The sequence below is a fragment of the Anguilla rostrata genome, chromosome 15 (assembly GCF_018555375.3).
Source record: "Anguilla rostrata isolate EN2019 chromosome 15, ASM1855537v3, whole genome shotgun sequence".
Classification (NCBI taxonomy): Eukaryota; Metazoa; Chordata; class Actinopteri; order Anguilliformes; family Anguillidae; genus Anguilla; species Anguilla rostrata.
In genome coordinates this window covers 25,326,369-25,349,701 of record NC_057947.1, presented here as the reverse complement: position 1 = coordinate 25,349,701, position 23,333 = coordinate 25,326,369, and the positions used below count along the sequence as shown (strand labels likewise).

General features: G+C 43.8%; 1 protein-coding gene across 1 annotated transcript; it reads right to left on the bottom strand.

Annotated features, from left to right (window-relative positions):
• Window positions 1-5,164: 5,164 nt before the first annotated feature.
• On the bottom strand, window positions 5,165-22,829 carry cog3 (component of oligomeric golgi complex 3). Its single transcript, XM_064311294.1, has 23 exons — window positions 22,615-22,829; window positions 21,464-21,610; window positions 21,263-21,324; window positions 20,534-20,699; window positions 20,004-20,078; window positions 19,498-19,590; window positions 19,116-19,241; window positions 18,668-18,748; window positions 17,690-17,733; window positions 17,260-17,386; window positions 16,478-16,569; window positions 15,994-16,133; window positions 15,494-15,654; window positions 15,256-15,358; window positions 14,738-14,856; window positions 13,929-14,018; window positions 12,134-12,254; window positions 11,634-11,722; window positions 11,184-11,318; window positions 10,604-10,679; window positions 10,010-10,137; window positions 9,586-9,684; window positions 5,165-9,123 (listed from the first exon to the last, which is right to left on the bottom strand). The coding sequence occupies exons 1-23, from the start codon at window positions 22,783-22,785 to the stop codon at window positions 9,094-9,096; spliced, it is 2,475 nt and encodes an 824-aa protein (XP_064167364.1). The 5' UTR covers window positions 22,786-22,829; the 3' UTR covers window positions 5,165-9,093.
• Between the last annotated feature and the right edge of the window lie 504 nt (window positions 22,830-23,333).

Below are 23,333 nucleotides of genomic sequence, written 5' to 3'. Positions count from 1 at the left end.
CTGTATCATGTCTGGCCTGAAAGGGCCCCCCGCTTCTTCATAGAACACCAGACGGTTGGTCAGGTATGACCTTCCCTTGAGAACACGATGGTGAGTATCCCTGAGGATGTTGTTATTTTCAAGAAACAATTCTAACTTGTCTCTAATCATAGACTCATAGTATTTTACATGCAATGAAAGTTAAAATTACAGGCCTGTAGTTTCCTGGATCAGTATGATTCCCTTTCATATATATTGGTATTACACTACACTGGAGGACTGGAAGCAAGGTAATCATAATAAACACTGCAAGAGACTACCAAGTTAAGCATGAATATGAGACGCAGAGGTCTGCTATTGTTTCCATAATTCATTCCCACAAAATACACACTGGAGCTAGACTCTCAAGCACATTCCTGTTAATAAATGCTACAGAGTCTGTTCTGGTTCAGAGTTGGAATGCTGAGAAAAATGCAGCAACCATTCCAGGAACCTTCTTCCCATGTTGGCCATGTTCTATTCACAGTGTGAAAAACAGCCATTTTGTCAGTGAAGGTGGCTGGATTGGGCTGCAGAAAACAAAAAACAAATACGTACGCCTGCAGAATCATAATACTTTGAAGTTTAACAGCTTTGTTTAAATCTAACTTGCAGTTGCTTGTCTGCTATTGGAGGAGAGACAAACAGCAACGTCAAGCGACACCGTTATTAATAAGTAATTTGATGTAACATATTGCCGTCATGTACAGTGAGACATCAACTTGTGTTGATTTAAAAAAAAAAAAATCAACAACAAACTACAAAAACGAAAAGAAAAATTCTTAGCCAGGTTGCTTTAGTCTTTCTGAATTAGAGAAAATGACCTCTTGGGCTCCTAATGGAAAGCAAAGCAATCATATGTCTGCTCTCATAAATGAAGCCTCAGTTTTGCGCTCAGGAAACTCAGCACAAACAACTTTCTAAAAGGAGACCCGCTCCAAAGTCACATAGAATTACTGACTGGCTTTACGAATTCCCTGCTTAGAAGGAATCTTGGCTCAGTTGTTCAAAAAAGCACTACCACAACATTCCTATGACGGTACAAACTTTTATGAGCACTCACAGATGATTTTAATCGTTTTGAATTCATTCTGACCAATCCATAACATTGTGTTTGCAAGACAACCACAGTTTAACAGGCTGTGGTTAGAGACAATCAATTTGAGAATCAGAAAGTATGCAGCGCTATAATAAATCCCATGTTACTTCTGGCCCAGACTGTTTTTCTGTATGAGGAAAATAAATATTTTGAGTATTTAAGAAAGTTTCTGGTGACTTGCTGGCTTTACAGTGGCAGGTATATGAAATATGGAATTCATGGTCTAAAGCAAGAAGACAAACTTCAGTTAACTAACCACCTTGTACAGTGACGTACGGTTACTGAAACACTAGAGCATCGTCTGTCCTGAGTATAACAATGAGAATGACCCCCTTTGGTCATCTTGGCCCATTACTTTACCAACCAAATAGAGAGTATCTATCAAAGTTAATAAAAACAAAATGATTTACCCTTTATTCAACCAGGTAAATGTAATTGAGAACAAATATCATTTACAAAACTGACCTGGCAAGCTTAGCACTGGAAGATCCATGGGTCTCTGACTCCATACCGTTGACCACAAACTGGGAAACAAAGGAGAAAAAACAGAAGAATTTTGCTGAATACTACAAAACACATTGTTCAATTTTTATGCCATTTTGCAATTATAAAATGCAGTATATAAAAAATATTGGCAGGGATTGTAACATATCTGCTGTCTTATGAAAGAACAATGTGCAGTAATGTCGAGCAATAAATTTCCCTGAGGAAAAATGTAATATTAAGCTTTTAATTGAATACACTTTTTGTCCTTCCAGTGTATTTATCTCCACAGATACTGTATCGCTCAAGGAAGGACACAATGACTCCATTCTAATTTTTCAAATTTAATTAAAGATATTTCTAGATTGGATAAGTACATGAATACTGGCTTTAGCAGCAGCTTGCCAGAGGCCAAATGGAAATCTAATGACAAATCTGAACTGTACGGTGACCATCCAATTGACTGTATTCAGTGGAATGAAATACATGCAATTCAGCTGTTCAGTTTGAACCTTTGACCAATATGAAAGACTAGCAATTTAGTTGGGATGAGATTTGTCTACATTATCTTAATTTTGTGGGAAATAGGAAACAAATTATAGTTCAATAGTTCATATTGTTAGGTTGATTCATCCTTCAGCACAAATCGTTCTCCGTTATTGCAGTGATCACAGATTAAAGTATGCTCTATAACACCATAAAACCTTAAGCAGTAATTTGATATAGAAAATCTGAACAAAATATAACTTTAGAACAATATAGAAAATTGATCACATGCATATCCAAAGCAAGAACATACAGCGGTATTTAAAAAATTTTTATTTGGCTATCTCTTTATCATTAAAGGTGCCAGCTATCCTTAACACCTGGAAAACCACTTGCCCCTCACTTAAATGACTCAGTATCCTCCAGGCTCTTTGTTTTCTTCAAACAGAGAGCTGCTGTTTGTCCGAATGAGTAAGTCTGACTAGGCTGGCGATGAGATCAGTTCGTAGTCAGAACAGGTCGAGAGGAGGAGGAGGAACGGAGGCTCGTCTCACCTTGCTGAGCTTGGACTAAGGACTAAGCACAGAGGAGAGGCTGAATCAGGATCAGTCAGTCTCACAACAGCCCACGCAGAAAACATTCAACGTTAATTCAACTCGCGCTGTTTATGAGCCCGATGTCAGAGTTGATTTGAGACTCACAGTAACATGTGACTGTGCACAGGGCCGAAGGAGCACCAGAGAAGCAAAAAGAAAAGTCTGAGCAACAGCAGACACACAGCCTGCTCAGACCTCCACCCAGAACACTGTCCAGAACATCACCCCAGTTACTCAGGCAGGGGGTGGCAGGGGGGAAGCAGGGCATCTGGAGTTTCCTGATTTGAACAGCATTGATGTTTAACTCAGCAGAGCTTCAAACTCATAACCCAACAAGAAAGCATATGATTGATGTTTCCTTTGCGTACAATGGCAGCCCTGTGTCTTCAGTGTTTGAATTAGTAACTGATAAACTTTACGCATTCCTTCTGCCGCTTGATTCACAGAAGCATTTAAGATGGCTGGCTTTCAAACAAGTGAAACCACCCAGCCAAATATATTACCACAGGTAACACATGATGGAAAGTCACCCAACATGTACACTGCCCAACTCAGCTCAGAATCAAACTGATGTAAATTAATCCAAAAATAAAATGTGAATACCCAGAAAATGTTTAAAAATCTAATGACAAAGAAATAAAGAAGAACTAACAATAGGCAAAGTTATATGACATAAAAATTCTATGTTCTTCCCACCAATTTTTAGTTGAGAGTGCAAGTACATAACTAAGGTAAAAGGTCATACACCTGGGTTGCGTTCTAGGGCTCCGGAATGCAATGCCAAGTTTTAAACAGAAGCGGTTGTGAGAGCCGAGTGCCATTTTGGCTCCAGATCTCTGAAGGGGAGATTTACAGATTTATTTGATTTACAGATTTGTCTACAGATGACTGGTCGAAGAGATTGGCAGTCACTTCCTCTCCGTGATAAGGTTGCCGATTGATAGATCGCAATTCCCGCCTCTTGCAAGAATTGTTGTGCGTCTTACAGCAAAGATATACACCAGTCATTTAACAGTTTAATAGTGCCTGTAATTATTTAATAACATGGATATAGCCAGTGGTGCCAGCCAGCAGCAAGGTGAGTTTCAGCAAAGAACGGTGTATTTTCTGGAGACAGAAGACAAATGCACAAAAAAAAAAAAAAAAGCTTCATTTTCCTGACTGTGAAACTGGGGGCGTCCTACAGATACAGATCTGACTGTGTGTGCGGGTAAATCCACCAGGAACTTTAGTCACCCTGCAGCGAGGAGCTCACATGCCTGGGTGACTTTGTGCCGTGGTCTGCACACAGCACACAGGCTGTAACCGCGTTCCACCATGATGACAAGTTCAAGCCTGGACTCAAACTCAAGATTACTCTATGCAGAGTACAGAACCAGTACAGAAACTCTAACCATGCTTCCACCATGACGGCAAACTTAAGCCTGAACCCAATATAACGATGTCTAGAATGTGGAGCTCTTCCTGAGGGTGGGATAATCACCTTCAGGATGAGCACCACTGAGCCACTCAGGACTACAGTATAAAAGAAAACCGAGCAGATTTGGAGGCATGCTACCGTGCATGGTAAAGAGTTGATTGTGTTAGTCTGCAGGTTTACCTATGATCACTTTCGTAGTCCCCAGTGCTGGATATGACAGGTGAGTACTGTGGACATAATTACCTGAATTCACAAGGCTGAAGGATCAAATCCCTGAGAGGCAACTGTGCCCATGGACAAGGTGCCCAAGCTTGAACTGCTGCAAGTAAAAATGTGAAATGTTAGCCATTTGGGATGAGCACATAGGAATCTGCTCAGCTAAAGCAGTGCATGGTACCTTTGACCAAGGTCTGTTTCTGGAGGAGGAGCAGACTCCAATGCATAGGTCACTCCTTCTACAGAAAGGAATGCGCCAATGTGACCTTGTAGGTAATCAGAATGTCAGGTAGTTGTAAGTGATGTTGTCAATTGATTTTTAGATGCAAAGCACCTCCTAGACCTGGCTTGTGACTGACTGACTGACTGACGGACTGACGGACTGACATTTAACAGGCTGAAGATTCTCCACAAGGGGGAGCTATTAGCACTCAAGTAGCTAAAATTGGTGAGAGTGGTGCTTTGCATCAATGACACCGTGTCCTTGTAATTCAAAATGGTGTTTAAACAGCAGCTGAAAAGACAGTGGTAGTAGCTTTCCAAGAAACCTCATACAGACACTCCCCCATCTCAGCCAAGTTCCATTTCCCCCAACCCCAATTTCAGCTCAGTGCTGCCACTCCCACCCCCACCAGCACCACCCCCCCATCCCAGCCCAGTTCCGTTCATCCACCCCCCCCACCAGACCAGACTGCACATTCACCCTAAAGCTACAGAGGTCTGTGCTGGATAAAAGCTCTGAATTGCAAAATGACATTATATTCCACAACAAAAAAAAACATGTCCCAAGTATCTTTCATTGCATTATAACAGAACCATAACACTGAAAAAGAAATTGCCGGAAACTAAGACATGAAAGGCTTTATTTAATACCCATCTCAATCAGAATAGATAAATAGCTTACTGTTATATACACTGTTATACACAGAATTGTTTAAGAAAACGTAGTTATAGTTCAAATTTTATATAAACCATGGTGTAAGATCTGATATTGTTAATTGGAAGAATAAAATTATTGGAAGAATAAAATTAATTTACACGTCAGTGATGTACACTTCAGGATTCATCAGGCTGCGTTCTTCTAATTGAGAGCCACTGGATAATTCTACACAGTGCAAAATAATGACAAAAAAAAGGGAGGAAAAAAAATCACCATCTTAGCCTGATTATGGAACACAGAGGTTTAAATCAACCCAGATACAAAAAATATAAAATAAAAATAATATACAGCAAATATAAATGCGGTGCTATTGACATAAAGTCTACAATCAACAATTAACATGGAGATAAGATGTAGGTAGTGGACAAGACAGCGGGGACCTCACGAACCACCAAAATGGCGGCACAGCTGCATGTTATCAGTGACTTCCGGCTTTGAATTCCGCTGTCAATCATAGCATTTTCCTGTGGACAGCACTTCCGACAGGTCACTGGTTTGACACCACATGTCAGCTCCACCAGTTATGGGGGTTCATGAGGCCCCGGTTCTCACATCCCAAACAAAAAAAGATCTTTCAAGCTGAGATGAGATGCTCCACCAAAGGCTCCATGTTCAGCTGTCGGGTTGGGGGTTAGGGGGTTATGGGGAGGAAGGTTGTCCAGGGAGGAGCAGGAGAAACTGGCCCAACAGTGGTGACATGCACACAGTGGAGGGAGAATTCAACATCAGGCGGTATGCAGGGGATTCTAGGGGATGTGGTGACATCATCAGGCTGTAGGCAGGGCATTCTGGGAGACCTGGTGACATCATCAGGCCAAAGGCAGGGCATTCTGGGAGATGTGGTGACTATTGGAATAATCCCACTCCAGTGATGGCGAGAGATATGCAGGATGTCCAGAGAAGGAAGGACACCAGGCTCACAGCCACAACAAGGTGTGAAAGCCCAAAACACTCATAAGGAGAGGAATTTGACAAGACTTACACACAGTTTAAGAAGCTTCAAAACAACATCCCTCATGATGAAGAGCAATACGAGAGACAACCTGCTCATCCCCTTCCAATTCAAATGACCTCTTCCTTCAGGAGACACCATCCTGATAACCTGGGCTCTCAGTTTCCATAAAACATTTCAAACACATTTTCATAACCACCTGTATTTTGCGTGGTGCACTTTCATAAACTAAATATTACATTTCTGATCATGGTCATTAGAACAGTTCATACTCCATTCCATTTTCCACCTCTTAACATTTTTCTAGTAGATTCATTGACGTTACCTTTGGAAAAGAAGGCCAGAATACCCTTCAGCACTGCAATTACCATACAACTGAAGTTGACCCATAATAAAAATATTTAGAGCTGCAACACGCAGTGAACTGCATTGTTAGGACAATAGCTAGTAGCCACAATAACCCTTTATCTGTATATAAAAAACCTGGAAATTATATTTTTATTCATATATTAAATGCAGTGTTGATCAACTTGCATAGGTTAAGGGAACACAAACACCAACACAGTCTGAAGTTGGCCAAAAACCTCAATCTGTACTGTGCTGTACAGACTGACACACAGACACGTCACCTTGCGTTTCCTCTTTAGCACACCACCTAATAGAACCTGAGAGACAAAGATACTGCCCACCAGAGCCATAAGCACTCCATGCCAGGGGGGTGCAATCTAATCCGAAAAGGGCCGGTGTGGGCGCAGGTTTGTGCTGTAGCCCAGCACTACCACACCGGATTCTACTAATTAACTAATCATGGTCTTTCATTAACATCTTGATAAGTAGAATCAGGTGTGTTAGCGCTGGGCTAAAACAAACACCAGCACCCACACACCAGTCTTTTTCAGATAAAAATGGACCCCCCTGCTCTACACAGTTGTTCAGGGCCATACACATCCCCAGGCCACACGATTCAAGCTTAAGTGGTGGGTGTGATTCACGTTGGAGCGGTTTTGGGACCACAACAGCATTCTTGTTTCGGGCCAGCAAAACACTAGAGCTGGCTATTGCCCGCACTACAAAGACAACATTCTACACCAGACATGGCAGGTGGGAAAGAAGGAAATGGGAAGGAGGAGACTGTCTACAGACAGACACAGACACCGTCTACAGACAGACACGGTCTATCCTGCCCTCATTCCAACAAGGAAAGCAGGGAGAGGGGAACAGAGAAGGAACCGCCACTCTACTGAAGTTGGAATGGGCATCTCTCAGACCAGAACATCAAATCCCACGACCACCAGAAATTCAGACTTCATCACATTTGTGCTGCTTTTATACACATAAATCAGGCACAGCTTTGGTGGAGACAGCGTAACAAAATAAAAGGCCCATCTTTCATTGGATCAAATTTCACATTACAGTAATGATGGCATTTGGATTGAATTACCACGTGATTTTCCCATTTGCACGCCTAGGCTGGTTTAATATATTTAAAAAAACCATAATATGCAACATAATCATAAAAGGGAGACAAATGAAAATGAAAAACACCAGAAACTTTTAAATGGACAAATAAAACCATGAGGAAAAAATAGCAAGCAAAGCACTTGCCTTTTCTTCATAAAGAAAGCCATCTAAAGAGCACCTGAAGTACTTCGCCATTGCAACCTCCATGCCAAGAGGGTCAAACTCCAGTTCCAGAGGGCCGTGGCATCTGCAGGTATCTGTGGTTTCCTTTCAGTCAGCAGCCAATAAAAGCCTTCGAGAGCAAGGCCTGTGAACTCGCTAACCAATCAACGACTTAAATGAATCACTGGTGCTTAAACACAGAAAGCCAGCAGACACTGCGGCCCTCCAGGATGGGAGTCTGATGCCTGTGCACTACGCCCTACATAAAACACAACGTTTCTAGCTACATTCATACAAACTGCACAGTCCACCAATCATCTGTAAATATTCAAGCTACAACTTTCCTTACTTTGTGTTTTTCCATTGCCCATCCCTTGGGGGTGTATGGGTACTTGTGAATTCAGACCTCACATCCAAGCTGTCGGCCATTTTGGGCCCCACGCTCCACCACGTAGTGCAGACCACAGCACAGATAAATGAGACTTTTGTTCAAATGTTTTTTAAAACTGCATCCCCTTCATTGATCACTAGCATGCTAATATTTAGCTTGAAAAGCGATTTAGATATTGGTGCTAGAAGCCAATTATACTGAAAAAGGAAAATGAAGCTGAAGTGCTTATGGAACTCAAGATTGAGAATACAGACTAATCTGTATTACATCATGTCACCTGTAATGTTGCCCAAAACCCCCCAAGTCTGGGTTCCATGTAAATTACGAGCCATTTCATCATCGCCCAACACAAAAAACCCCGTCCACTCTTACCTTCAGCATTAGACCTCCAATAAGGTGCTTGGCCTGATTGAGTGACATCACTAACATCGATTCACAGATATTTGCCTTGTTAAATACCCACCTCACCCAAAATACAGTTTCTGTGATGTAGACTCCCAAAGCAGCTACATCGCTGTTCCGAAAAAAAAAACCCCCCAGAGTCGCCCTTATGCCCTCATTTTAGTAACAAGAAATTTTTAGTTCTCTGGGCCGGACGTCTGCTCTGTCCGACCTGCGGATCTTTGCCAAAACCACACGGACAGTGCAAAGCGGTCTTTGGTAGTGTGACTCCACACCGACCAGCGATGTTCTCACAGTCCAGTCCCTCAGGGGATTGCTACAGCCCTGGAGCCCAAGGCCAAGCCTGGCCCCGCCCCCACAACCCGGTGGTCTCAGCAGTCCGAAGGACGCCGGTGCGCCCCGCCCCCTGGTCTCGCTGTAGTCCCGCCCCCGTCGAGGGTGCCCCGCCTCCAGTCCTTATTTGGGAGCTACTTATTCACAGACAGCAACAGGTTTATCTGGGGGCGAAGAGAGTGTGTTACAGTGCTGCAGCAGTAATGGGTCATGTGACCTGAGGATTCACCTGTCACACCCTTATCATGAAGCTGACACATATTTGTGTGCCTGGATGGAGCTCAGAGTTTGCACAGCTATGAAATGTTTCAATTTTTCAACAGCTTCTTGGACTCAAATACGCAAGGTTTTAGTAAAAACCGATGATGTTAATTATTAGTATTAATACGTATTACAATAAATAATATAACTATCTATTGTGTTATAAATGGACAGGTATGTGTTTGTGTACATGTCACCTGTGCTATAAAAGACCAGGTGTACGTTTAGGCTGGGTCTACCTGCTCCATAGAGGGACAGGTATGTGTTTAGGCTGACTTTACCTGCTCCATAGAGGGACAGGTATGTGTTTAGGCTGACTTTACCTGCTCCATAGAGGGACAGGTATGTGTTTAGGCTGGGTTTACCTGCTCCATAGAGGGACAGGCTATGATCTGCAGGTCCTCCCCACTGAACTCCTCCTGCAGTAGAGCGTGTAGCCTCTGGAACACCTGCTGGATGTTGTTCTGTACAGACAAAAAAACAAAACACAAAAACTCACAGTCAGGAGCCAGCTTAATAAAACTCACTCACTTCTCCTCTCAGCCACAATTTCATTTCTCCTCTGCATTTTTTCATATAATGATGACGGTAAAGATTTTCCAACTGTTGCTTGGTTTGGACATATTATAATAGGCTGAAAATGACTTGATACATTTGGGATCCCTTTTGCTCTCATACAGCCACCCAAATTCAGCGGGTGACCTCTGTTAGGTCTCCGAGCGCAGAAAGGTGGCGTCACTGTTGGAAGATGTGGCGTAGAAAACCACATTACGCTAGAGCAGGACCCACCCGAACGGGCTTGAAGAGGATGAACTCCGTGTCCCTGTTGGCCAGGTACAGAGACATTCTCTGCATGGTGCCGGGCAGCTTGGTCTTCATCACGCGGTACGTAGTCATCACCGTCTCGTTGATCTTGGCTGCAGGGGAAACCGGTCGGCACAGTGACGCAGACAGAAGAGAAGTGATTCTACACACAGTCTCCCCTGTAGATCAGGCACTGACGTGTGTGTGCTACATGTGCTCTTAATTACTGCAGTCATATGCTTTCACGGCAGCGCTTATTTTGTTGAAGTGAACACATAAAACATTTTAAGATAGCAACTGTACAATTAGCCAAAGAAACGTGTTACAGTAACTAATTGTGTATAGGAAAACATTAAGTCCAGGGAATTAGCTGCACCCAAAACCAGTGAAAAAACAACAGCCCTATAGGGATCACGCTTGACAGTCCAAATTGGCAATGCATGGACATAACATAGGCAGGGTATGGACGGTGTGTGTTTGTGCGTACGTGCATGTGCGCATTAACGTGTGACCTGTGTGCGTGTGTGTGTGTGTATGTGTGTGTGTGTGTGTGTGTGTGTGCGCGCGTGCGTCTCTGACCAGGCTGTGCCCAGGGCTGCTGGGAAAGGTTATACGTGGGGCCTCCTTGGATGGCCATGGTCTTCAGCGCAGACACCTGCAACGGCAACAGAAAGAAAACACCGCCATCAATAACCAATCACCCAAACAAAGGGAAAACTCCAGCATCAATTAACCAATAGGGTTACAGCACCCAAACAAAGAGAAAACACCTGCACAAACTAAGCAATAGGGCAGCAGCACCCCAAAACTCTTTCATCGGCTGGTTTTACTAAGCTCTCCCTACACTGCTGCCTCTCACAAAACCCAACCTCCTCCCAACCAGAGAAACAACAACATTCAAAAATATACACTGGTCTCTGCTTGCCAACAGGCCATCGTTTGTCTTGCTCAAACCAATATGCACTGAAATGAAGCTGACAGGCCAGGAAGCAATGTTAAGAATTATGTCGACCTTTAATACCCCCTGCCCCCCCCTCCAGGGTCTACTTCCTCTGAGAAAGAGATAAGCCCTTCCCGTCCCTTTGAGCTTAAAGGAACAGAAGGCAAAGCACCGCGTGCCGCTGTCCGTCCAGCCCGTGTTTACGCTCTCTGCTCGAACCTTGGTGAGGAACTCCTCCAGGTTTCCCACAAAGAGGCGGCTCTGTTGCTGGATGAACTGCTCGCAGCTGGACTTCAGGTGCCGGTCCACGTCCTTCTTAGAGTCGATGTAGTGCTCCTTGATCTCCGGCGTACCCTGGGGGCCAAAAAAATATATTCCGTCACATAATAATTATAATTCAACTGCATCTCCCTCTCTGCAAGGGAAGATCTCACTGGGATCATTCAAGAGGATCAAAAACAAATAAAACATACCCCATTTTCACGCAGGTTTAAGGCAACACAGGCAACTGTTTTAAAAAAGATTCCAATTCAGCACATTCTTCCCCAAATAATTTTAAGCACCTTACAGGACACCTGCAAACGCTGTACACTGGCTTACGACTGCAACTGCATGATTATCTCCCAAATGTACGCCAGGTGTGACAGTATTCCTTAAAGAAAATCTCACCTCGAGAAGGAATTCTAGGATGGCGTTGTGGCTGTTGAACCTGAAGAAACTGGGAACCTTCTTGGGGTTGAAGATTTTGAATGCAGCGTCTGTGAATAAAGCAAATTTTTGTCACTCAACCAGATATCACAGCAAGGCCAGTGCTCACCACTAGTGTTCAATACTAGGTGCTCTTCCAATATTCATTCTTAGCGACCGCACGTCCCGGTCATGTCTGGAGATTAGCATCCTGTAGCAGGGCCTTTACCAAACCATTTCAGAAGTAAACACAATGCTGCTTTTAGAGCTGCTAACTGAACGAATGGGAAATTTATTTTTATTTTGATTATGACATTAAATCATCTGACCGCACATAAAATAACAGAAACAGGTCCACAATAAATCTGCCCGTATTTCCGTCCGCTAGAGTGATTTACGGGCGCGGGGCCCCCGCTTGGCTCTATGACCGCTGCAGCAGTCGACCGCGCACCTTAACGCAAAAGTAAAAACGTGAACCTCACCTCTCGTTTTCTTGAGGTCCAGAGAGATCTCCTTGATGGAGAAGTCTGTGTGGAAGGGAGCGATCTGCTCCCGCATGATCAGCAGGTGTTTGATGAGAAACAGCTGGCCGTCGATCTGAGTCTGCACACAAAAGCAAACATTCAGCCACCCCTGCCACAATATCTACGGGCTGCATGCTAACTATGCTAACACTATGAATGGCTGCAGATGGAAGCAACGTTAGCTCTAAAACGAAGCATTTTCTGTTTACATTTTTACTTGTTTTGCGTGTTTATACATAAACACGCAAGAAGCAAGTGCAAATAAGTCCGCTCTTGGAGATTTTGGACAGTGTCTTTCACTAATCACTAATAGCAAAGCTAACATGGCTTCCATCTGCAGCCGCTCACAGAGGTAACACTTAGCATGCAGCCCGTAGACATTGTCCAATATTTCTGTACTGAACGTACATGGATGAAATTGGCATCTTATCTAACTACGGGTAAGAGAAACAAAGACAAATTTTTCAATAAGTTGGACAATCCCTTTAAGCCCACTGCAGCTGGTCGGTTTTCAACACAGTAGCCACTTCATACACCAACACAGACAACAGATAATGACTCAGTGTCTGCACAGAGAAATAAAATTCTCCTGTTGCAAGTCACCAGCAGATCACTGTTCAGACATATCCAGGCCTATCACTGGACTCTGTAGCCCAATGAATCGAGAGGGTAAGGCTAAATCAATCCCATGGTGCCCTTTAATTCCCAGTTAAATGAAACCATTAAAGAGATTAGCACATGAGCAAATGAGCACAGTCAATTAGGAAAGTTCCAATCTTTCTGAAGACTGCAAAGCCCCCACCGAGTTGATGCACAGCAGCCATTTTGTACCAGAACACTGTCAAGAACAATATCTCCTACAGCCCAGGATCCTGATCGCCGTACAAGCAGAACTGACCATTTCTTCTGGGTCCAGAGGGACACCTGCCCCCAGCTGGCCAGCAAATGTAACTGCCAGCAGCACCCTGGTGTTTCTGCTATGTCTCCAATTCGAGGAATAACTTGAGCCCAGGACCACTGAGACCGGCTGGCAGACAGGCAGGCAGGCAGCTTCAGCCAGCCTGAGTCAGATGAGTACAGGCAGCCGAGACTGCTGGCTCACTCAGAGCTGCACATGGAGCTCCATCTGCTCTGATCCTGCTTACATCTGGATGGAATTCACTCCTAAGCCCCCTCCACCCAGGAGACACACAGACCCTGCTCCCATCCACATCTGTACATTTACGGCTACTGACTACATCCTACAATGTCCAGAGCCCCCGTCACCTGCATACAGTAACATATACTAGTGATACTACGCTATGGGACAGCCAGGTGAAAGATCAAAGCTTCACACACGCTGATAATGGAATAATCAGACGGCACATTTTATGAGCGAGACGGTCGTTGAGAATAAGCGGAATTATTTGGAATGCTGGCAGTTTCTTTGTTCTGTAAGTGTCTTGTATTTTCTTTATGGTGTGAGAATCCATAGAATGATATGTTGAGAGTTTAGCCGTTTAGTTGCATTTCTATGAAAATCAAAGTTTCAATTCAGAACCATACAAAGACAACTGTACAACAGTAAAACAACTCCCATATGCACACAATAAAAAAAACTACAAAATGGGTTTCTCTAGGATAATGTCTAGAGAAAATAAAAAGGTCAAGAGACTGTTTTCATGATGCACAAATTCTGGGAAGAGAGGACGCAGCAGATCCAGGTGTGACCTGTGGCACAGCTGCCTCTATGGCTGACTCGAGTCTGACTAACCTTGTTCTTCGTGATGACATCACTGGCCTTCAGTAAGGACTGGATGCAGGCAGACAGAGCCTCCTGCGATAAGCCCTGAAACACCGCCCTCTGGTGGAACAGAAGGTAAACGACATTACCACACAGTTGCACAGAGGCTCTGACTCAGAGACAACAGCTGCGGAACAGAACAAATGAGCTCTCTCTTCTAATACGAAAGATGACAGAACTCAGAACTGTCCAATCCAATTCCTTGGATTGTGCCGTTTTCCTGCTTCACCACAATCCCACTACAGACTGACCATTCTGCTCACTGATGAATCACATCAGAAATGAAATGTGGCAACCATGGCAGACAGCCTTCAATGCAGATGTCACTATAACAGGGATGCACAACTTTTGGGCATTGTTAAAATATAAGGGCCGGTTTTATGGACACAGACTAAGCTTAATGCTGGACTAAACGGAGGTTGGTATAGAGAATCTCCATTAAAAATTTAATTCAGTTTAGGATTATGCTTAATCGGTGTCTGTGAAACTGGCCCTTAGTGATCTACGCATTGTTAAAACATGAGGGCCGGTTTCACGGACACAGATTAAGTTTAGTCCCAGACTAAACAGAGATTTGTATGGAGAACACCCATTAAAAATTGAATTTAGTCAAGGACTAGCCTTAATAATCTGTGTCTGAAACTGGCCCCGAGTATAGATAACAGGCAATGTACAGCAGTGCTTTTCCCATCATAACACACACAGAAAATGAGACTACAGACAGTAAAGGCCTGAGGTGGTATTCTCTGTGACCAGCGGTGCAGCACGCTCATACTCACATCGATGCAGCGGTACAGCTTGGACAGGCACACCAGGGTGCGGCGCACGGTGGGGTACCACATACCGTGGAGGTCCGCTGGGGAGATGGAGGCCGTCGACCGCGACGCCTCCGTACCGCCTGTGTGTGGAGGGGAGAGCGGACGGGAGAGCGGAGGGGATGGTCACAGGAACATACCTCACACATGACCTGAGTGTGTGTGTGTGTGTGTGTGTGCATGTGTGTGTGAGAGAGCATGTGTGTGTGTGTGTGAGAGAGAGAGAGAGAGAGAGAGAGAGAGAGAGTGTGTGTGTGTATGTGTGAGTGAGAGTGTGTGAGAACGTGTGAGCGTGTGTGTGTGTGTGGGTGTGTGGATGTGTGTGTGAGAGCGTGTGAGTGTGTGTGTGTGTGTGTGTGTGTGAGAGCGTGTGAGAGCGTGTGAGTGTGTGTGTGTGTGTGTGAGAGCGTGTGAGAGTGTGTGAGTGTGTGTGTGTAAAAGATTATGCGTGAGTGTGTATTTCATGCTTTGCTCTGCTGTACCTGAGCTCTTCTTGGCATTGGGCTCCTCCAGCTGCACCTCAGAGAAGGAGGCCTCAGGAGACGCCAGCTTCATCTGCTCCTCCTTCAGACTCTGGGCGATTTGCTGAGCACAGAGAACGAGGGGCGCTGTGTCTGTCAGAACCTCATTAAAACACACAGACACGGTACAGACACGCGCACACACTGACGCACGAGCACACACAGAGACGCGCACACAGACTCAGACCAAAGGCCGCACCTCCATCATCTCCAGTTTCTCTGGGTAAGCCAGGTCACCAGGCGCGGGGTTGTAGCCGATGATGTCGGTCTGTATGTAGATGTGCGTCCTGTAGACCAGCCGCTCCTGCACGTCCTCCAGCATCTGTTTCACCAAGGTATCGAAGGCTCCCAGCTGCCCCGCTGCACACACACACACACAGCCACAGTCCTCACTTTAAATGTACATAAGAGCCACACTATGAATGCATGCACCTGCATGCACGCACACACACACACACACACACAGCCACAGTCCTCACTTTAAATGTACATAAGAGCCACACTATGAATGCATTCACCTGCACGCACACACGCGCACACACACACAAACAACACACACACACACACACACACACACACACACACACACACACACACACACACACACACACACACACACACACACACACACACACACACACACACACACACACACACACACACACACACACACACACGCACACAAAGGCGGGGCAGTACCGTTGTTGTGGACGTGGTCCTCCAGCATCTCGTTCTTCAGAATGCCGCAGAGCTCGGACAGCGTCTCCAGGTGGATGACGTGGATGATGAGGGGGCGCAGCACGTCGTACAGAGACAGGCACAGCTTCTCCAGCAGCTCGCTGTCATGGAGACGAGCACACGGCAGCTGACACCACTACCCCACCACAACACTCAAATGGAGCGCCCTCTGCTGCCCAGTTTTGGTAAATGCCCAAACAGACAAAATGGATGTGTTCTTAAAGGCAGCCTATTGAAAATATTATAAAATATCCTAATTATTATTAAAATAATTCTGTTCTCCCATCAAGATGTCTTCACTCATACAGGAACTGCTGTTACTGTTTATAGTTGCAATTCACCAGCTAGCTAAGACTGACATTTTGCAGGGTTTTTAGGGCTAAATTGTTCATATGATACCGTATTAAATATAAAAACATATTTTCCAGTAAGAGGCAGTACTCACTCTAGTCTAGGTGTGGGTTTGGAGAAGAACTCATTGTAGAGCTGATGTTCATCCTGACACACATGAACCATGAAGGCACAGCCACTGCGAACCTGTGGTGAGAAACACACACACACACACACACACACACACACACACACAGGCACCTCTTAGTAAAGCAGAGTAGTCACAGCGATCATAACTAATGACTGATACAAGGCACCTTAAATGTGAACGTAAGGGATTTGTGCTTCAATTGCCTTTTGAACCTCAACCAGTTATTTGTTCTTACAGAATCAAATCAAAGATGAAAATGTATGAATAAGGCCTAGTCGAGACCAGCAATCCTGCAGGTGGCAGTGCAGAACACATGGATTGGATTCAGTCACTGGACTAGATTTCCCAGTATTTTCTACCTTGACGACCTTTAACACTACACTGCTCCTCAGGGCTCTCCCCAACCAAGCATCAGTCACATGTATCACTTGTATCGTGATCTTCTAGCACTTCCATGTTCTAGCACCTTCATCTTGATGTTGTAGTTATTTTATCATATCTCATGTAATCATGCCTCACTTCTAGCTTAAGCCATAGCTTTCCAATGTGGGACCTAGACTTGATGTTCATGGCTATCAACATCTGCTAGCTGCAACTTGATGAGAACTGTCCTTTATCTGACCTGTGTTTGCATTGGCTCTATTGACCTTGGGTGTGCACATATTGTACGCTACTCTGGATAAACGTGTGTGCCAAATGAAGGTAATGTAGAGTAATTTAACAGGACGGCAGGCTCTCCCTCGCACCAGGGCACAGTGGTCCTTGTTGTTCTGGCTGGTCATATCCGTGATGGTGCTGGTTATGCTGGGACTCAGAAGCTGCTCTCTCTGGTCCAGGTAGCACTGGTGAATCTCCCCCAACAGCTGCTGGTACCTGCAGAAAACAGTACACACACTCAGGAAGGAGGGGTGTGTACAGCACACGCGCGCGCACACACACAATCACGTACACGCTCACACACACGCTCACACACTCTCACGGGCGCGTGCACACTCTCGCACACAGAGGAAGGAGCGCAGCGTACAATGTACACACATGCAGACACACGCACACACACATGTAAATGTACTCTCTATAGTGCATCCTGATTTATTAAAAAATCCTTTTACACAATGCTGCAGTCCTAACACAGTCCTAAGTACACTGTGAAAAAGTGAGCAAAAAGCTGGTACTTACTCTGGTATTTTCTCTGACCTCTGTTCAATCTGTTCTATCAGCGTCTGGAAAACGTACAAGCACTTTTCAGAAGGAGAGCAGTGGCGGAATATGAACTAAGGGTGATGGACCTTTACTGCTAAAACATTCCAGCTCTAAGAATTTGGCAAACATTTGGAATTTATGAACATTTAAAAGGTTTGGAAATTAACACAATTCTTTATCCAAAAAAAAAAACGTTTAACGACCTTTTCCAAGCACGCTCTTTAACTGCAATTCTGTGGCGTCCGTTTGAATGCATTTTTTTTTTTACATCCCTCGCATAAAAATTGAGACTCATGTGCCTGTTCAGTCACCCACTGCAAAAGACACACTACTGACCTCACTAAAAACAATAATTACACAACACTGCTCTACCCTTGGGTGTCTCTAATGGTGGTGCCCTGACAACTTTCTGAGAAAAAGCAACCGTTTACCACTTAAACCTGACCCTGAACTACACCTCAAACATCAACCTTAAACACCAACTCCAAATCAAGGCCTAACCCCGTGCTCAAACACACACAGCACACACAAGAGCGCTTTGTGGTTACGCAACACCCCCATAGTTCCTCAGTACCTACGGTACTGCTATCGGTTTGCTTTGGGGCAAGACTGAGAGCCCCATGGAGGAGAACAACACCGTGACAGAGTACTGGGGGGCAAGGTGGCGAACACAGCAGGGACCCCCGCACAGTGACCGCTGCAGAATCCCATCACCGTGCTTCCACCGAGAACAAAAACAAAGCCTTTTTTAAGGCTCATTTGTGCGCGTGTGAAACGGCTAGCTCACTGCAGTCACTCACCACTGCAAGCATGAGCGGCTGTGTGCTAGTGATGCGGAATATATGCGTTGAAAGTCGTTGATGTATCCGTTCATTTTTTCTACACGTGAATTGTGTCAGTGGCTGTTTTCTCGCGGTGCGTTTGTGCAGTAGCTCTGCGTGGAACGTGACTCACTCTGACTTTAGGCGCAGCGGCTCTGAACTTGACGTAATACAGCGTAAAGGCGTTGTCTGTACTTGCTGTGCCCAGCGGGTCCTAGGGGAAAACGATTTAAAAAACAAAACAAAAAAAAAACACTAGTCATGAACTGCAAATGACAGATAGCATCCAAACAAACAAGTAATGACCATCATGATAAATCAATGAATATCAATTAAAAACGATATAGTTAACAAAAATACTCCTTTAGCTAATTCAAATTTAAAAATGCTTTGCAATCATATTTTAATCAACATATACATCACTTTTACAACAACTGTCATCAAATTAATTTTATTTTCTTATACATTTAAAGTGATACGATAATTACGATGTTAGGTATTTTATTATCTACAACAGACAGATAAAATAGTGATTACTTTTTTGGACTCAATTGCTTGTATCAAAGGGTTAATGTACACACCCGTTTGTTCAGTTGACTGGTGAGATTGTATAGCGTGTTCACGGTATATGTTTTCATCAGGTGCATGGCTTTGGAAAGACATTGTTTAAACTTGGCCAAATAAACTGGGTAGTCCTTGAAGTTTGGCTGGGAGACAAAAATGACATAAAAAAACGATGTTGACAATCACAAACATGTTGGAGCTTCTAGATAATTAATTAAAGATAATTAATTTATCTAAACTAATTGTCTTATATACTTCAGATTACCTATAATGTACACTCTGATAAATCCTTGTGGAAGAACATTCAGTATTTTCTATTTCAAAAGGAAAATGATTTGAAGTTCTTGATGATGAATTAATGAATTAATAATGAATGAATACTCTGTAATCCACACTTACATGTGAAGAGACATATTCTATGCAGTCATCCAACTTTGACAACATTGGTATAAATCCATCACTGTTCACGGATAGAGTGGGAGAGTTCAATTTCTGCAAAGAGGTAAAAAGTGTGCACACTCAGATATTTTCAGAAAGAAAAATCCAGGTATTATGTAATTTTAAACAATACATCAGTACCATTATTTCAAGTAAAAGCCAAGAAGCAGATTTATGTGCTCTCCACCTCCTTTATGCCTGGCCAGGTATTAAGACCATGGGAATGTCATTTTATGGTTATCTAATCAATTTTTGACAGTAAAAACCACATAAACCATAACAGCTCTTGGTATGCAGTCAGACTAAACATCTTCATGTCTGTCAGGTTTAGTGTAATGAAAAACCTGTACACAAAGACATTGATGCATTTAGAAAAATTCCTGCACTCATGTACAAAACACTAATACTAATTTGAACAAGTCAATTAACACATAAATGACATCACTTTACCACAAAGAGCTACATACCGTGTTTATGTTCTCCAGCTCGTTGAAATATGACAATTTTTGCTGTATGCTCTCAGCCAAGTTCACCAGCTCTGACTGTCAAAAACAAACCTGTTACGTTTGTGCATGATAAACCCTTTTGCCCAGTTCAGGGTAATAAAAGCAATCTGAGAAGAGTTTAATGGTCTAAGTCATCCTCCAACTCAATGTAAGAAATGTAAACCCTAAGTGACGTAATACGAAAATCAAAACCAAAAACTGCATATACACACGCTTAAAAAGCTATAAAGAAAAGCCATTCCATCTCCTGCTGGTTAGTCCATCTCATTTAAATGTTGTACATAGAACATTTTCTTCTAATGGATGCTCTTTACAAAGCTACTATCCCACATACCCTTTAAGAGCTCAACAGAGAGGTTGTTTACGTGCTCTACAAAGACGATAATGCAGCATCTCCAAGTGTTCTACAGAAAAGTTAATGCACCATCTCTTTAAGACGCTGTAGAAATGATGCTGCTAGCCAGGGTCAGGTGACTCAGGTGGAAAGCTACCTGCTCTTTCAGCAGCTGTTCACACGCTTCATGCAGTGTCCCCGTTTTTGTGGACACAAAAAGGTACTGTTTCTGCAGGGAATCCAGCTGCTGCAGAGCCTGGTTGACGTCGTTCAGTATGGCATCGCACTGGTCCTGGTACCCGCTCAGATGCTCTCTGGTTTTCCTGCAGGATGCGCACATGCAATGCAGACAAGATCAAGCTACAGAGGTCAGCAGTTCAGAAACAAGAACATCGCAAGTGATTACGACTGGCAGCTTTCTTCAACTGCACCTTAGCACTGGTTCTCCAGGAGGATAAATGCACTCATGGACTTCAAATTCACTGTCCTACTCAAACAGCTCCAGGGACTGCAGTCCCTCAAAAGGATATTAGTGAGTGACTTTCCATGAGAGTTTTTCTATGAGAGTCAATCATCCATAGACATGTCAGGGAAACTTCAAAATCACTGTCCTACTCAAACAGCTCCAGGGACTGCAGTACTCCAAAAGGATATTATTGAGTGACTTTCCATGAGAGTTTTTCCTATGAGAGTTAATCATCCATAGACATGTCAGGGAAACTTTCAGGAAACTCATGCTGACCCGTATTTTCCTGATATGTCCACAAGAAATAGACACACAAAATAACTGGCTTTATTCAAGCAGAAGACCTCCCTGAACACGATGCTTTGCAATTAACAACAGACCGAAAAAAAGGCACACAGCAGCATGTCTTTTGAGTCCCACCTGTATTTTGCACCTTCATCTTGATCCATTTGTGACTGCAACTTGGAAAACCAGGAAAAAAACTGCACAAGAGAGCAGAGGAAACAGGGTTGGCTTTCCCAGAATTCACAATGGGATGCGATTCTAACAGCAACATCAGCAGAGCAGACTAAGAGGGTAAAAGGTTCAGAGGAGACTGAAAGCCTCTGTGACACGCCTCACCTGTTGCGCCGTCTCTATTCTGGTATTCTCCAGACCCAGGGACTGGAAGCCCTTCACCAGGACATCCTCAGTGGAGGCAGGAACTGCAGCCGTGAAGGAGGAGCTCAAGGACAGCGATGTCAGGCTGCACAGGTCCTCTATGGGCAGCTAGAAAGGTCAGAATCATCGGCCAGTGAGCACTTGCAACTCAGCAGACTGTGCTGTTCAGTACTTTAATTGGAAACTTCTGAACAACGTAAGATTGTCATTAAAGACCCTGCAACATGTCCCTAATGAAATAAATAAGCTAAATTAGTATGGTGCTAATGCTATCAGAAAAGTATGGTTTCAGAGATTCATAAAGAATATAAAAAGACAGAACCAGGTACCATAGTGCAAGTTAGACCAATGACAAAAAAACATTATAGCTCTCTTAAACAAGATTGAGGGTATTGCCTAACCAAGAATTTTCATGCATGCACTGATGGACAATGGCAGCACAAAATAATAAATGCAATTGGAATCCAGCCTGTTCGTCCGAAGACATTTGAAGTCGTTAAGCCAACTACACCGGTTTCAAGGAATGACTGGAATCTCAATAAAGTCATGCACGAGCTTACAAGGTGCAAAAGCCCGTGAATACGCATAGGAATTCTAGCTAAATGTATTGACTATGCAGATGTCTACAATATGTCACAGTTAACATCATACCAATTACAATCGCCAATCTTCCAGACACATACCGATAACAAGCAAACAGGTCGGTAATGAAAAAGGTGGAACGCTTAACATTTCAGTGTAATTTGTGTAGCACGCACATTGGAAAATTATTTACGTGACGATTGTGGTAATAACATAACATCCATAACTTGGTTGACTTGTACGTAGACTTGTCATTTACTAAATTGTAAAGGTTGTGAGTAATACAGTGACGTTACAGTAGCTGACTGGCTGGCTGTATAGCTAGCTAGCACACTGCATAGCCAACGAACTCGTTGTTCACTTTAAATGGAAACTGTACTGCAAATGTGTATGCCATGTCACTATCTGGTTGTGTATTTGCATCATTGTCGGCAAGTTAGGTGGCTTCCTACATAGCCAACCACAAAACAAACTGTAGTTCCAAGCTAGCTAGTACTATGCTAGCTAGTACTTCCACGGTTTGTACTCACCTCTGTGGGCACAGGTATAGTCTCAGCGGCAGTACGGATCTCCAGAATGGAGTCCGACTGCTTTTCTGTCAAAGGTGCCGTAGCATCGGAACGACGATCCCACAAAGACAGCTTCTCACGGGTCTCTTTATCGGTCAGATCCAGGAGAGACTGGTCCACAGCCGCCATCATCAACGTCAGCACTGACAACGGATCCTGTTCCGGGAGGCGGAGATTTCTGACAACAACCAATCCACTGGAAGTACATTTGTTTCCGCCGTGACACAAGATCCGGGTACCTTTCGCCCCAAATAACCCGATCCAGGATCAGTTCAAATCAGAAACAAATGATTTTGTGCTTGGGTGTATTATTAAGACCACTACAACGGTGTTAAATTTCTGCTTCCTGTAGTCTACCATCTGCCGCGGAATCACGGAAGAGATAGGGAAATGATACTCACAGTACTACATTGGTGCTTGATTACAGCTTCCGAGTAATTTTTGTTTCAGCATACACACTTGTTCTCAACTGTGACTGGTGTTTTTGTGTTCTTACTTAGGAAGGTCATGCGGTATCTCAAGGGCTACTATTGCGTGTTCTTTAAGGCCTCGTACGCCTGTATGTTTTAAGTTTGTTCCTACATTAGTGTACTTGTACCTAGGATCACTTGGAATATTTGCCCTTGGCTACAAGGCTCTGCACAGCCAAAACCATAACATATTCTGAGACATGCAGTTTT

Excerpts from the sequence above, each read along its gene's own strand:
- cog3 (XM_064311294.1), bottom strand. The coding sequence starts at position 22,785 with ATGATGGCGGCTGTGGACCAGTCTCTCCTGGATCTGACCGATAAAGAG. Across the intron at positions 17,734-18,667 it reads CCGCTGCGCCTAAAGTCAGA|ACGCTGATAGAACAGATTGA; the intron begins GTGAGTCACGTT and ends TACGTTTTCCAG. Across the intron at positions 14,019-14,737 it reads AGCTGTACCGCTGCATCGAT|AGGGCGGTGTTTCAGGGCTT; the intron begins GTGAGTATGAGC and ends CTGTTCCACCAG.